This window comes from Sus scrofa, chromosome 10 (genome assembly GCF_000003025.6).
Source record: "Sus scrofa isolate TJ Tabasco breed Duroc chromosome 10, Sscrofa11.1, whole genome shotgun sequence".
NCBI classification, from domain to species: Eukaryota; Metazoa; Chordata; class Mammalia; order Artiodactyla; family Suidae; genus Sus; species Sus scrofa.
This window is the reverse complement of record NC_010452.4, coordinates 60,312,048-60,325,920: the sequence shown is the minus strand read 5'-3', so window position 1 is coordinate 60,325,920 and position 13,873 is coordinate 60,312,048. Positions and strand designations below refer to the sequence as shown.

The window sequence follows — 13,873 nt, the reverse complement described above, 5'->3', positions numbered from 1 at the left end:
TGAGAAGTTATTTATGTCTACAATCGAGTTCTTTAATTCCATCTCATCATTCAATCAGAAGAAGCCCTAAGTATCAACGGCGCTTAAACAACGGATTATTTAATTACTTGAGTAATTTCAGGTATCATACCACTTTCTTCATAAACCACGGACTAAGATCTATCAATAATAAAGATTCTTTTGATGATGAAAGCTTTTTATTTATTTGTTTGGTTTTGTTCTTTTTTGTCGTCTTAGGGCCACACCCGAAGCACATGGAGGTTCCCAGGCTAGGGGTGGAAGCAGAGCTGGGCTGCCGGCCTATGCCACAGCCACCGCAGCTCGGGGTCCTCAACCCAAGGGTCTGGTCCCCATCCGCAGGGATGCTAGTCACACTCGTTTCCGCTGAGCTACAACAGGAACGCCTAATGATACAACCTGAAGAGGCAGCAAAGCTACAAGCTTCAGCATTTATTCTGCCATGCTCTAGTTCCAAGGCTGGAGGCAATGCTCAGGGGAGCAAAGCAGACTTCAACAGAGCAACATTAAATACAACTAAAAACAAACAGGAGTCCCATCGTGGCTCAGCAGTAACAAACCCAACTAGGATCCATGAGCATGCGGCTTCGATCCCTGGCCTCGCTCAGTGGGTTAAAGGATCTAGTGCTGCCATGAGCTGTGGTATAGGTCGCAGACTCGGCTCGGATCCCATGTTCTGTGGCTGTGGCACAGGCCGACAGCTGCAGTGCCAATTCGACCCCTAGCCTGGGAACCTCCATATGCCGTGAGTGTGGCAGATAAATAAACAGATAGATAGATTCACTTATTTTCACTGGTCACGCTGTGAGAAATGAAATGAAATAGAGGCACCTAAAAGTGACATATACCTGTCCTCCCCGCAAGAAAGTTAATTCTGGAAGAGCATCCCAGGAGACCCGGTCATCCTTAACCAAAAGCACCACCCTGGTGGTCCTGTGAGAAGAAGCCATCCAGAATATCTCCCCCCACCCCACCCGCTGCGTCCTGCTCACTCCCTCTGCCGGGAGGGCCCTAACCCACGCCTTATCTGCATTCCTCCAGCACAGTCCACTCCCAACTCTCACTCCTCAGTTGATTCCACTTTCAACAAACACCTTATCAAAAAATACACCATCTCAAAAAAACCCATTTCTCTCCTTCCTTCCCCCTCTGGTGTAACAGCCTTAGAAAAATCATTTGGCTTCCTTCCCTCTTTCCATGTTAACTTGAGACAAAACAAAAACAAAAGATTCTGATCACGGCTGCAATTATGAAAATAGTGTAACTAATCATGGTCAAGGAGGGGACAACCAAAGGCTGAAAGTTAAATACAGGAAAGAACTGATGCCATAAACCCAAAAGCGCTCAGAAATGCCCCAATTTCCTTTTTAAAAGAGCCACACAAGTTTCCGAATACATCTTCATATTCGAATCTCTGGTGTAATATGCATTGTCTGACACAATGAAAGTGTTCAGCAGCCAAAAAAAAAAAAGAATGGAGTTGCCATCGTGGCACAGTGGAAACGAATCCGACTGGGAACTATGAGGTTTCGGGTTCAAACCCTGACCTCGCTCAATGGGTTAAGCGTTGCCATGAGCTGTGGTGTAGGCCGGTGGCTACAGCTCTGATTAGACCCCTAGCCTGGAAAGCTCCATATGCCACTGATGCGGCCCTAAAAAGACAAAAAAAAAAAAAGTGTTCGGGAGAGCCTGCTGCAGCACAGCAGGTTAAAGACCTGATGTTAATGCAGCTGTGGTATAGGGTGCAGCTGCAGCTCAGATTTGAACCCTGACCCAGGAACTTTCATATGCCATGGATGCAGGGGGGCATTCAAAACAGTAAGCTTAAATGCTCTTCAATTATAGCTTTTCTTTTAATTTGTCAGTTATATCTTTCCTTCAAAATATTTCTATTTTCTGCCTAGCAGCATGATATCAACATTTTTCATTATATCAGTAGTTTTTCAATTTTTCATTAAATTTTCAGAACATTTTTTCAAATTCTTTTTTTTTTTTTTTTTTTTTTTTTGCACCCGAGGCGCATGAAGGTTCTCGGGTTAGTTGCTGATTCAGAGCTGTAGCCGCTGGCCTATACCACATCCACAGCAATGCCAGATCCGAGCCACATCTGCAACCTACACCACCGCTCATGACAATGCCAGATCCTTAACCCACTGAGCGAGGCCAGGGATCGAACCCAAAACCTCATGGTTTCCAGTCAGATTCGTTTCCGCTGCACCATGATGGGAACTCCCAAACAAATCCTTACACAGAAGCCCACTTTTAAAGCGAGGAGTCTAAGTGGGGTGGAGGAAAGGCGTGGCAGAGTTCTTCTCTGTTAGCACGTCTGCTCCCAGGAGTTCTCTTCCAGCACTTCCCCGACTGCCATCTCAACTTCCCCTTCACAGCATCGCTCACAATTCTCAGGGTCCTTCTCTTGCTTTTACCACAAAGATCAGCCTTTTATAATTGGTACGTTGTTTGCTTCACTTTGTGTGTAAGCATCTATTTTTAAGACCTGAAGGAGTAGGACACATCACCAAAATGTGGAGCACCCAGTATCAGGTAGGTATTTAATATTTCTGTAACTAAGAAAATACTTAAAACTTTCACTGTAACAATTCCAAGGCAGGCTTCTATGACTTGCTTCCTGATTTCTAGAAAGATGAGAAACAAAATAATTTCTAAAGTCCTACAAACAATTACTGACAAGGATTCATTATAACAGGGAGGACACATTTTTTAACTTCAAATTTCATCATGGCTACAGACTTTCCAGAAGATTCACTTTACTAGTTCCCACTGCCGCAAAAGTAGAACTGTATTTACAATCTGCGACACACAATAAATTATTGAATATACTTATTTCCATGTCTCTTTAATTAAACTGTAACCTCCATTCATCTTGGTCATCTCTTGTGTCTATCCAGTGTGTGGCACACGGTAGCTGCTGACTCAATATTTCTTAAAGGCATAAAAAAATTACTCAAAATTAGTTACTAATGTGAATTATTCCACCAGTTAAATACTTAATATGTCCATTTATTTATTCATTTGCTTCTTCCAGCAAACTTTGCTAAAGATTTTTAGCTTTCTCATCTATTTTCTTGTTATTTTAAAAAATTCTATTTCAAGGTAGCATTTGAAATTTTATGAAGACTCAGACATGAGAAGTCACAATCAATTTCTGATTAGCACACCTGATTATCTAAACGACCTTCAAATTCATTAAGGAATGAATGGATGGGTGGATGGATGGGGCTCCTGAAAGATGAAGGAAACCAGAGGCTTGTTTGGTCTGGGTTCCAGCCTCTGCTCTTCACGCCTTCCCTTTATCCATCTCCAGCCTACTCCTTGGCGGCCAGAGGCTTGCTCTCCTTACCGGGAGCGCCTGCTCACTGGCTGTGAGCCTCCACCGCGTTCCAAGTCCACAATGGAGGCCTCCAGCTGCTGCAACCCTCCAAACCCCTCCCTGCTCTTCCCTCCCTCCTCTCTTGGGAGCAGGATTTGGGGTTGGCCTGGCTGAGCTCCATCGCTTACTTGCTCAGCCTCCCTGTCCCTGAGCACATCCTTCTGATCTGCTCTCCATGCCCTGCAGGGGGACCTGAGGTGGCTGGGCTGTGCCAGTCACTGGGTAGGTAAGTCTAAATCAAGGGAGGCTGATAAGCCCTTTCCACTTCAGAGCTAACGTCCTGTCCTCGGATCAGCCAGCAGAGGAGCCATGTTCACCTCCATCTATCAGTCTCCTGTGTCTTACTTCTCAAAAAGACACAGCATCACTACTGGTTCCCTGTAACTCCCAAAATCAGACTTGTAACTCCTACATTTATGGGTAAGATGATTCACAGAGAAAAAGGATATGAAGTGATGTAACAATGTTTAAATACCATTACTACTGATGAGAAACATAATTACTAGTAGTTGAATGGGGTGTAATTTCCACATTTGGGGGCAGGGTTGAATGACAAAACTGCCAACAGATACTTAGAAACAAGACAAGCTTATGAGTCATTTTACTCACTTAACCCCACCTACAGTTGCTGGCAAACCCAAGGTTACACCTTAGCAGTCTCTGCAGCAGTGTGAGAGCAAGACTCTATTATTAACAGATGACACAGACTAGTGTGTAACAACTCCTTGTTTGTGGATACTTTATAACCTGCTTCATGAGGGTTTAATAAGTACCAGATATTCATTATGCATTTACCACGCATCAACTCAAACACCATTCTCACAGCAACCTACTCTGTTAGTATTACGACCCTCCCCAATTCACACACAGGGATGTGACACAGGGGAGGTGAAGTGATTCTGATCCTAGGGGGAAAAGCGACTGAGCAGGGCTGAGTCTAACTGACTTCAGAGCCCTGTTTCTACCCACCAAACCATCTGCTGAAGTTTGAGTGGACGGTCTTCTATTTCCTCTCACCTCTGCTATTCCTTATACTTCTTTCCTTAGAAACATATCTATCTGTGATTGCTATGAATTTTAACAGTTGTGTTTTCTGGGTTCCTATAGCCTTCCAATCTTATCACCCTAAACTGTCAATTACTTGTGCAAAATGGAGACAGACGGTATTGTACAGAATCCAAGAACCATTTATATGAAATATTCTTTGTGATCACAAGTAACTGTACCTCCTATACTACATTTTAAGTGGTGTACTTTAGGATAATAACAGGAGATGATCAAGAAACAGAAAAAAAAAAAACCCTGACAGGATAATCACTAAATGGATACTGAAGTTAACTTTACTAAAATACTTTATGCTTTTAGCAGATACTAAATCAAATGCCTTCACAATTAATTTCTATAATAACAGAAAGGATTCTGTTGAATCCACGTCATTTACTTAACTTTCACAACTCAGTTCACTCAGAATAGTTAAGCTTGTGTAGTTTTTTTAATTAACAATAAAATTTTGTATTGAATTCAGCTCAACGGGTATTAACAAGAATGAGGCAACTGCAGCAAATTCCTGTAGACCAGATATAAAACAAATGGAAAAGAAGAGAACTCACAGAATGCTCACCCTAATAGCAAGTAACTAATACCACAGCTGGTTTGGCAAGCTCTCCTCTCAACCCAAAGGTAACTGTTCTACTCTTTAAATCAAAAATGCAAATATGCAGGAACCAAACTGTGCCCAAAATGGTACACAAAAATGAGAAGTAGGTAGTAAGCAGGAAGAACTGTATTAATACATAAATAAAAGTATGAGCTATGTAATAAGCATTTGGTCCTTGAATGGTCCTTAGGTTTGCATTGCAACATAAGGCCACTAAAAGCCAGCAATGTGGGATATAATAAGTTTAAGTGCCCACATCAAATGGAAGCTGTCCTTCATTCAGTCATTTAAAAAAGGGAGTGCCCCTAACTCTGAGCACGCCTCCATATAATTCTCACAACACACAGCTATGTTCAGTACACCTCACCTCACAAATCCTAAGGACACGATCTCTACATATCTCATGTGTGTATGTGTTTCACACCACGTGTAGTCTTTACATGGTTACTGTTACTGTGTAATAATGTTGTGTTAGAGTGTGTACAGCTAAGATTTCTTTTACATAATGAACATCAAAAGTGCTCTACATATCGGGTCATCCCTGATCAGGAGTCTAGATGAATTAATACCAGTGAAGTCAGGCTCACAGGTCAGGCGCTTACTCTGCACCCATCTAAAAGTCCTATGTATATTATTTCATTTAATGTCCTCACATCACAACTATGAGGTAGTTACCATTATCATTCATTTAAGAGCTGTGAAAATTGTTAGGTTAAGGAACTTGCAAGGATCACACAGCTTTGAAGTTGCAAGAGTGGCTTTCAGACCAAGGCAATAAGGCTCCCGAGCGCTCTTAATAACTCCGCATGGTCTCTGAATAAATAAAATGGCAAGCAAAGGAACAAAGGCTTATCAAGAGGATCTGTCAACAGGGATCCTCAAAGCAGCATCAAATAAGAGCAAGAGGCCAAGGAAATGCCCTCCAGTCAAAAGGAAGCCAACACGTTTCTGAAGGGAAAAGGCCAGAAAAGCAGTGGAGAAAATGAAGACCGCTCAGAAAGGAAGAACAGTTTGCCTGTTAACAGCTGGTACCTGTTTGCTATTATCATCATCCATTAGGCACAATGCTAGGTACACAGAAAATCGCATTTAATATTTAACAGCCTTATTATAATTGACATCTTATAGATGAGAAAAACGAAACGAAGAGGTCAAGCAGCTTGTCCAAGGCTACATTATAGTCACAGCACAACTCACATTCAAAGACGGAGGCTCCAAAGATGTTCTGCTCACTATGCTGGGGGCGGGGGCGGGGGCGGGGGGGAGAGGCTCTCAATCAATAAGGTCTCAGCAACCAAGAAACCAGTGCACAGCCCCCAGGAAGTGGGTTAGGTGACTTCGGGGTGCTCAAACCTACTGCTCTGCTTGTGTCTCCCCAAGTGAATCTCTCACTCCAAGAAAAGACAATCTGCCTAGATCTGAAATTGACTACTTACCAGAGTTACTTATTTCTGTACACTTTCAGATACCCAAGTTTCCAAGGTTTTACTCCACTGATACCATAAAGCTGCCACAGTTTTAAGTATACAAAATGCATTTGCATAGTACCTGATTACTATAAATAAGCAAGCAAATTTTTCCAAAGTTGAAGGCAGTTTAATATTTTTCCAATGTGAGGCAGCTAAATATTGTTAACATACACGACTAGACACAACTAAGCTCGTTTTGTTACGCTTAGTTACCAAGGGCCAGCCCCTAGGCAGCCAACAGGGAAGTGCGCGTTCCCCACCAACAGCAGCACTCGTAATGCTTGTCAGTCTGATTCATACTCTCTCTTCAATATAACCCGACCCTGCGCTTATTTTTCTTCAAGCCCTTTCAAACACACCTTTATTTTTTTTCTATATACAGCACATAACGTTCTTATAAAGATTCACCAACCCTAAAGTATATCAAACTTTAAAAAATAATATGGCCAGCACATCTACTACTGGCAATTTACAGTATGTAAGTATTGTACAGAGACTTCGGTATTCCCCTGATAAAGATATCTTAATAAAATGAAACAGGAGTTCCTGCTGTGGCAAGGTGGGTTAAGAATCCAACTGCAGTGGCTAGGGTCACTGTGGAGGCACCGGTTCAACCCCGAGCCTGGTGCAGCAGGCTAAAGGATCAAGCGTTGCCACAGCTGTGGTGAAGGTTGCTAATGTAGCTCAGATTCAAGCCCTGGCCCAGGAATTTCTGGAAGGAGGGAGGGAGGGGGAAGGAAGGAAGGAAGGAAGGAAGAGAGGGAGGGAGGGACACTGTGCACCAGAGCCAAAGCATGGGCAGCGAAGTTATCACATCACTGTTCCAGTGGAGGCACAGCCATGTCACACAACATCCACTTACTATCAGTCCCATCTGAATATCATCTTGGAACAGAAATGGGCATAATTTAAAGAATGACCTGACACTTTCACAAACTCTTGACCCTTGACTTATATAAATGCCAAAATATAAATAAAAGCATTTTCAAGCTGAGTTCAAGAAAATCAGCACTGTAACATACTACTATTAGCCTATCTCTAATAAATAATAACCTAGGGTCAAGAAACAAATCCTCTTCATTTTTGGCACTTTGTTGGCTACCAGCAGGATAGGTAATAAAGTTTCTTTAACCCATGTACCTATGGTCGACTAATCTGTAACAAAGGAGGCAGGAATATACAATGGAGAAAAGACAGTCCCTTCAATAAGTGGTGTTGGAAAAACTAACAGCTACATGTAAAAGAATGAAATTAGAACACTCTCTAACACCACACACAAAAATAAACCCGAAATGGATTAAAGATCTAAATATAAGACTAGATACTATAAAACTCTTCGAGGAAAACACAGGCTGAACACTCTGTGACATAAACCGCAGTATTATCTTCTCAGATCCACCTCCTAGAGTAATGACGGTAAAAGCAAAAAAAAACAAATAGGGGAGTTCCCGTCGTGGCGCAGTGGTTAACGAATCCGACTAGGAACCTTGAGGTTGTGGGTTCGGTCCCTGCCCTTGCTCAGTGGGTTAACGATCCGGCGTTGCCGTGAGCTGTGGTGTAGGTTGCAGACGGGGCTCGGATCCCGCGTTGCTGTGGCTCTGGCGTAGGCCGGTGGCTACAGCTCCGATTCAACCCCTAGCCTGGGAACCTCCATATGCTGCGGGAGCGGCCCAAGAAATAGCAACAACAACAACAACAACAACAACAACAAAAACAAAAAAAAACAAATAGGACCTAATTAAACTTAAAAGTTTTTGCACAACAAAGGAAACCCTAAAAAAAAAAAAAAAAGGCACCCACAGAAATATCTGCAAATGAAGTGACTGACAAGGGGTTAGTTTCCAAAATATATAAACACCTGCTGCAGCTCAATACCAAAAAAACAAAAAACTCCATCAAAAAATGGGCAAAAGATCTAAACAGACAATTCTCCAAAGACATACGAATGGCCAAAAAACACATGAAAAGATGTTCAACATCACTAATTTTTGGAGAAATGCAAATCAAAACTACTATGAAGTACCACCTTACACCAGCCGGAATAGCCATCATCAAAAAGTCCTTAAACAACAAACACTGGTGAGGGTGTGAAGAAAAACCCTCTTACACTGTTGGTGGGAATGTAAATGGGTATAACTACTATGGAAAGCAATATGGAGATTCCCCAAAAAACTAAAAATAGAACTACCATATAATCCATCAATCCCAATCCTGGGCATCTATCCAGAGAAAACCATGACTCAAAAAGATACATGTAACCCAATGTTTATTACAGCACTATATACCACAGCCAAAACATGGAAGAACCTGAATGTCCATCGACAGAGGAGTGGCTAAAGACATGGTACAAATATACGATAGAATATTAGCCATAAAAAAGAATGAAATAATGGCATTTGCAGCAACATGGATAGACCTAGAAATTATCATACTAAGTGAAGTTAGTCAGACAGTGAGACGTAAACATGATATGCTATCACTTACATGTGGAATCTTAAAAAAGGATACAAATGAACTTATTTGCAGAACAGAAAAAGACTCACAGACTTTGAAAAAGTTGTGGGTACCAAAGGGAGCAGGTTGGGGAAGGGATGGACTGGGGTTTGGGAAGGAAATGTTCTCAAATTAGGTTGTGATGATGGTTATACAACTATAAATATAGTAAAATTCATTGAATTAAAAATAGAAAGAAATGAGAGTTCCCATCGTGGTGCAGCGGAAACCAACCCGACTAGGAACCATGAGGTCAAGGGTTCGTTCGATCCCTGGCCTTGCTCAGTGGGTTACGGATCCGGTGTTGCCTGAGCTGTGGTGTAAGTTGCAGATGCAGCTTGGATCTGGCATTGCAATAGCTATGGTGTAGGCCAGCAGCTGTAGCTCTGATTCGACCCCTAGCCTGGGAACCTCTATATGCTGTGGGTGTGGCCCTAAAAAGCAAAAAGAAAGAAATGTATGAGGCCTATGTGGAAAAAAATGTCCTTAACATATTAAGTGAAAAAAACCCAAGGTGCAAAATGTGTACATAGTGTAATCTCACTTGTTTTGTTTTTGTTTTTTGCTTTTTTAGGGCCTCACCTGCGGAACATGGAAGTTCCCAGATAACCACAGCAACGGGGGGTCTGAGCTAGTCTGCAACCTACACAACAGCTCGTGGCAATGCCGAATCCTTAACTCACTGATCGAGGCCAGGGATGGAACCTGCATTTTCATGGTTCCTAGTCAGGCCCGTTAACCACTGAGCCATGAATGGAACTCTTCACTTGTATTTTAAAAAATAAAAATTCTTTGGTGAAACCCTCCCTAAATAAATAAATAAAGTTTCCTTAGCTTTACCCTTGGGAAAAATTTGAAAACTAATTCCGAAAGTAGGCCCAATGTGTGTGGCCATGCTTATTCAGCAGTTGGCGGGCCAGCCAGGGGCCCAGGACCAGGCCGAAGAAGCAGCAGATCGGGGAGCCTGGTCAAGGCAGCAGGCACCCTGGTCCCAGAGAGGAAGGGGGACTCACACCACATCACAACATAGGCAGCAGGAAAAGGACACACCGAGAGCCATGAGGGCGAAATAGAGAGGGAAATTGATGCTGGCTGGCGAGGCAGGAAAGACCTGGAAAAGGAGGTGACCCTTCCTGTGACATCTCAGCTGCAGCGAACACGTAAGTAAATGAAGGTCAGATTAAAAACATAAACACCAGCTTTCCCTTGGAGAAGTGAGGTGGTTTAAGCCCTCCAAAAGTTATTAATTCAAAAACTACTGAGCACAATGTGTTGCCATTGTACCTGGCTACTGTGAATACATACAGATAAAACACAATTCTTCAAAAGATCAGAGTCTTTTGAGAGAGAAGAATAAAGAATCAACTGTAAACCAAGTGATAAATACCCCTTAATAGATGTCTTTTTAAAATGCTACAGAGAAGAAAAAAAGACTTTACCTATAAGACAACATCTGACCGAAGTTAAAGAATGGTGGAAACTCACAAGCAGAAAAGCCCATGATGTTCCAACGAAAAGCTGCAGCTCACGGCAACGGGCATGGCTACTTCACGGCCCCTTTCTTGACAGTCATGCTGGGCAGGAAAGAGAGGTCTTCAAACTTCCATCATTCCTCCTCCTCCTCTTCTCTATAATATCCCACCCACCACAACTGGAACAAGAGGAAATCTCCTGGCACAAAATTTAAGCGTATACAGGAAAATAAGCAAGGGAAAAGATGCGGGGATTAGAAATGAGTTTAAGGCCATAAAGAATGTAAAATGAACTTAACTAAGTTTTTACATATATATATTTTTTGAAGATTAATACAGTTTACTTCTTAGACTGAAACTCCTTTTTCTTTTTCTTTTCTTTTTCTTTTTTTTTTTTTTTTGCAGTTTGGTGGGGTTTTTAAATTTTTTTTATTACAATTGATTTACATTGTTCTGTCAATTTCTGCTGTAGGACAAAGCAACCCAGTCATACGTCTATACGCATTCTCTTTCTCATATTATATTTCCTTGCGTTGCACCACAAGTGATTGGTCATGGATCCCTTTGCTACAGAACAGGACCTCACTGTCTACCCATTCTAAATGTTAACAGTTTGCATCTATTAACCCCAAACTCCCAGTCCACCCCACTCCCACTCCCTCCCCCTCGGGAACCACAAGTCTGCTGTCTATATTCATGAGTCTGTTTCTATTCTGTATATAGGCTCGTCTGTGCCATATTTTAGACTGCATATATAAGTGGTATCATACGTCTTTCTTTTTCTGACTTCACTTGGTATGAGACTCTCTAGTTCCATCCATGGTGCTGCAAATGGCATTACCTTGTTCTTTTTTATGGCTGAGTAGTATTCCATTTGTATATGTACCATATCTTCTTAATCCATTCACCTGTTGATGGACATTTAGGTTGTTTTCATGTCTTGGCTATTGTGAATAGTGCTGCAATGAACAGAGGGGTGCGTGTATCTTTCTGAATGAAAATTTTGTCTGAATACATTCCCAGAAGTGGGATTGCTGGATCATATGACAGTTCTATATTGAGTTTTCTGGGGCACCTCCATACTGTTTTCCATAGTGGTTGTACCAATTTACACTCCCGCCAACAGTGCAAGAGGGTTCCCTTTCCTCCACACCCTCTCCAGCATTTGTTATTTGTACACTTATTAATGATGGCCATTCTGACCAGTGTGAGGTGGTACCTCATTGCAGTTTTGATTTGCATTTCTCTGATAATTAGTGATGTTGAGCATTTTTTTATGTGCCTCTTGGCCTTCCACATGTCTTCTTTAGAGAAATGTCTATTTCGGTCTTCTGCCCATTTTTCAATTGGGTTATTTGGTTTTTTGCTATTGAGTTATATGAGTTGTTCGTATAGTTTGGAGATTAAGCCCTTGCCAGTTGCATTGTTTGCAACTATTTCTCTCATTCTGTAGGTTGCCTTTTTCTTTTTCTTTTTTTTTTTTTTTTTTTTAATGGTTTTCTTTGCTGTGCCAAAGCCTTTAAGTTTGATTCGGTCCTACTGCTTTTTGTTTTTATTTCTATGGCCTTCAGAAACCGATCTAAGAAAACTTTTGTAAGGTTGATATCAGAGAATGTTTTGCCTATGTTCTCGTCTAGGAGTTTTATGGTGTCTTTTCTTAAGTCTTTAAGCCATTTTCGAGTTTATTTTTGCGCAAGGTATGAGGCTTTCTAGTTTCACTGATTTATATGCAGCTGTCCAGTTTTCCTAGCACCACTTGCTAAAGAGACTTTTTCCCATTTTATATTCTTGCCTCCTTTGTTGAAAATTAATTGACCTTAAGGGTCTGGGTTTATTTGGGGGCCATATGTCTGTTTTTGTACCAGTACCACACTGGCTTGATTACTGTCGCTGGGCAGTATTGTCCAAAGTCTGGGAGAGTCATGCCTCCTGCTTGGGTTTTGTTCCTCAGGATTGCTTTGGCAATTCTGAGTCTTTTGTGGTTCCATATAAATTTTTGGATTGTTTGTTCTAGTTCTGTGAAAAATGTCATGGGTAATTTACATCTGCTCAAAACACAAATTTTAAGGAGTTCCCATCGTAGCGCAGTGGAAATGAATCCGACTAGGAACCATGAGGTTGTGCATTTGATCCCTGGCCTTGCTCAGTAGGTTAAGGATCCGGCGTTGCAGTGAGCTGTGGTGTAGACTGCAGATGTCGCTCAGATCCCACATTGCTTGCTGTGGTGTAGGCCATCAGCAACAGCTCCGATTAGACCCCTAGCCTGGGAACCTCCATATGCCACAAGGGTGGCCCTTAAAAAAAAAAAAAGAAAAAAAAACCCACAAATTTTAAAAACAAGTCTAATCCCAAACACATGCATTTCTTTAATATTATGAAATACCTATATAATGTACAATATATACTATCTTCCTATAATGAATATAACACATTTGAGAAAAAGAGCAGCAGAAGAAATGTGGATTTACAAAGAAACTTGTGGCATTCAGGATTTAAAAACAAAAACAAAACAATCATCTTAAATGCAACTGCCAGTCGAGGGAAAGGGGAAAGGGTTCCAGGTAACGTCTTGTCTGGAGATCCTGAGAACGGACAGTGAGGTTCCCGTCAGTAACCTACAAACAAAATCTCCTTCCCAGCCCAACGCCTTCCCCTCAGTTGACCCTAAAACTTACCCACAGGTTCACTCAGATTCTAAATCATTTTTTTATCTAGCAGTCAAAGAATAAAACTCTTTTAAGAAGCCATTAAGGAGTTCCCGTTTTGGCTTGGCGGGTTACAAACCCAACTAGAATCCACGAGATGCAGGTTGAAATCCCTGACCTCCCTCAGTGGGTTAAGGACATGGCGTTGCCATCAGCTGGGGTGTAGGTCACAGACACGGCTCAGATCCCGAGTTGCTGTGGTTGTGGCTGTGGCCAGCAACGTGAGACCCAAGCCTCATCTACAGGCCTCTGCAGCTCTGACTGGACCCCTAGCCTGGGAACTTCCATAAACCACAGGGGGAGCCCTAAAAAGCAAAAAAAAAAAAAAAAAAAAAAGAGAGAGAGTGAGAGCGAGAGAGAGAGAGACAGAGACAGAGACAGAGACAGAGACAGAGACAGAGAGAAACCTTTAAGGGGGGAAAAGCCTCTTCCAGAATGCGATACTGGATGAGTCATGCCAATTTCCACATAAAAGATCACCAAGGGGATCTTTTAGTAGTCCAAGGGAAACTGACGAAAAAAAATGCAGTTTACATAAAAGACCTTCTCCTTGTAGAAAATATTTCTTAGGAAGCAGTTACCAAACCATTGAGTAAGTGATCTGAAATTACAGAATGTATTTAGAACAGTAATCGAAGTTCCTCTTTTATGAGTAAATCAGCATGCCC

The 13,873-nt window shown here is 41.9% G+C and overlaps 1 protein-coding gene across 4 annotated transcripts in view; it reads right to left on the bottom strand.

Annotated features, from left to right (window-relative positions):
- Positions 1 to 13,873, bottom strand: part of USP6NL (USP6 N-terminal like) — a 204,895-nt gene that overhangs the window by 72,479 nt on the left and 118,543 nt on the right. The window contains exon 1 of one of the 4 annotated variants that reach the window (XM_013980313.2): positions 10,514 to 11,150. The exons of the other annotated variants lie outside the window; for them this stretch is intronic. Within the exon in view, the coding sequence (XP_013835767.2) occupies positions 10,514 to 10,529 (16 nt within the window). The 5' untranslated portion in view covers positions 10,530 to 11,150. Of the gene's footprint in view, positions 1 to 10,513; positions 11,151 to 13,873 lie in introns of those variants that run through there. 4 annotated transcript variants of the gene reach the window in all.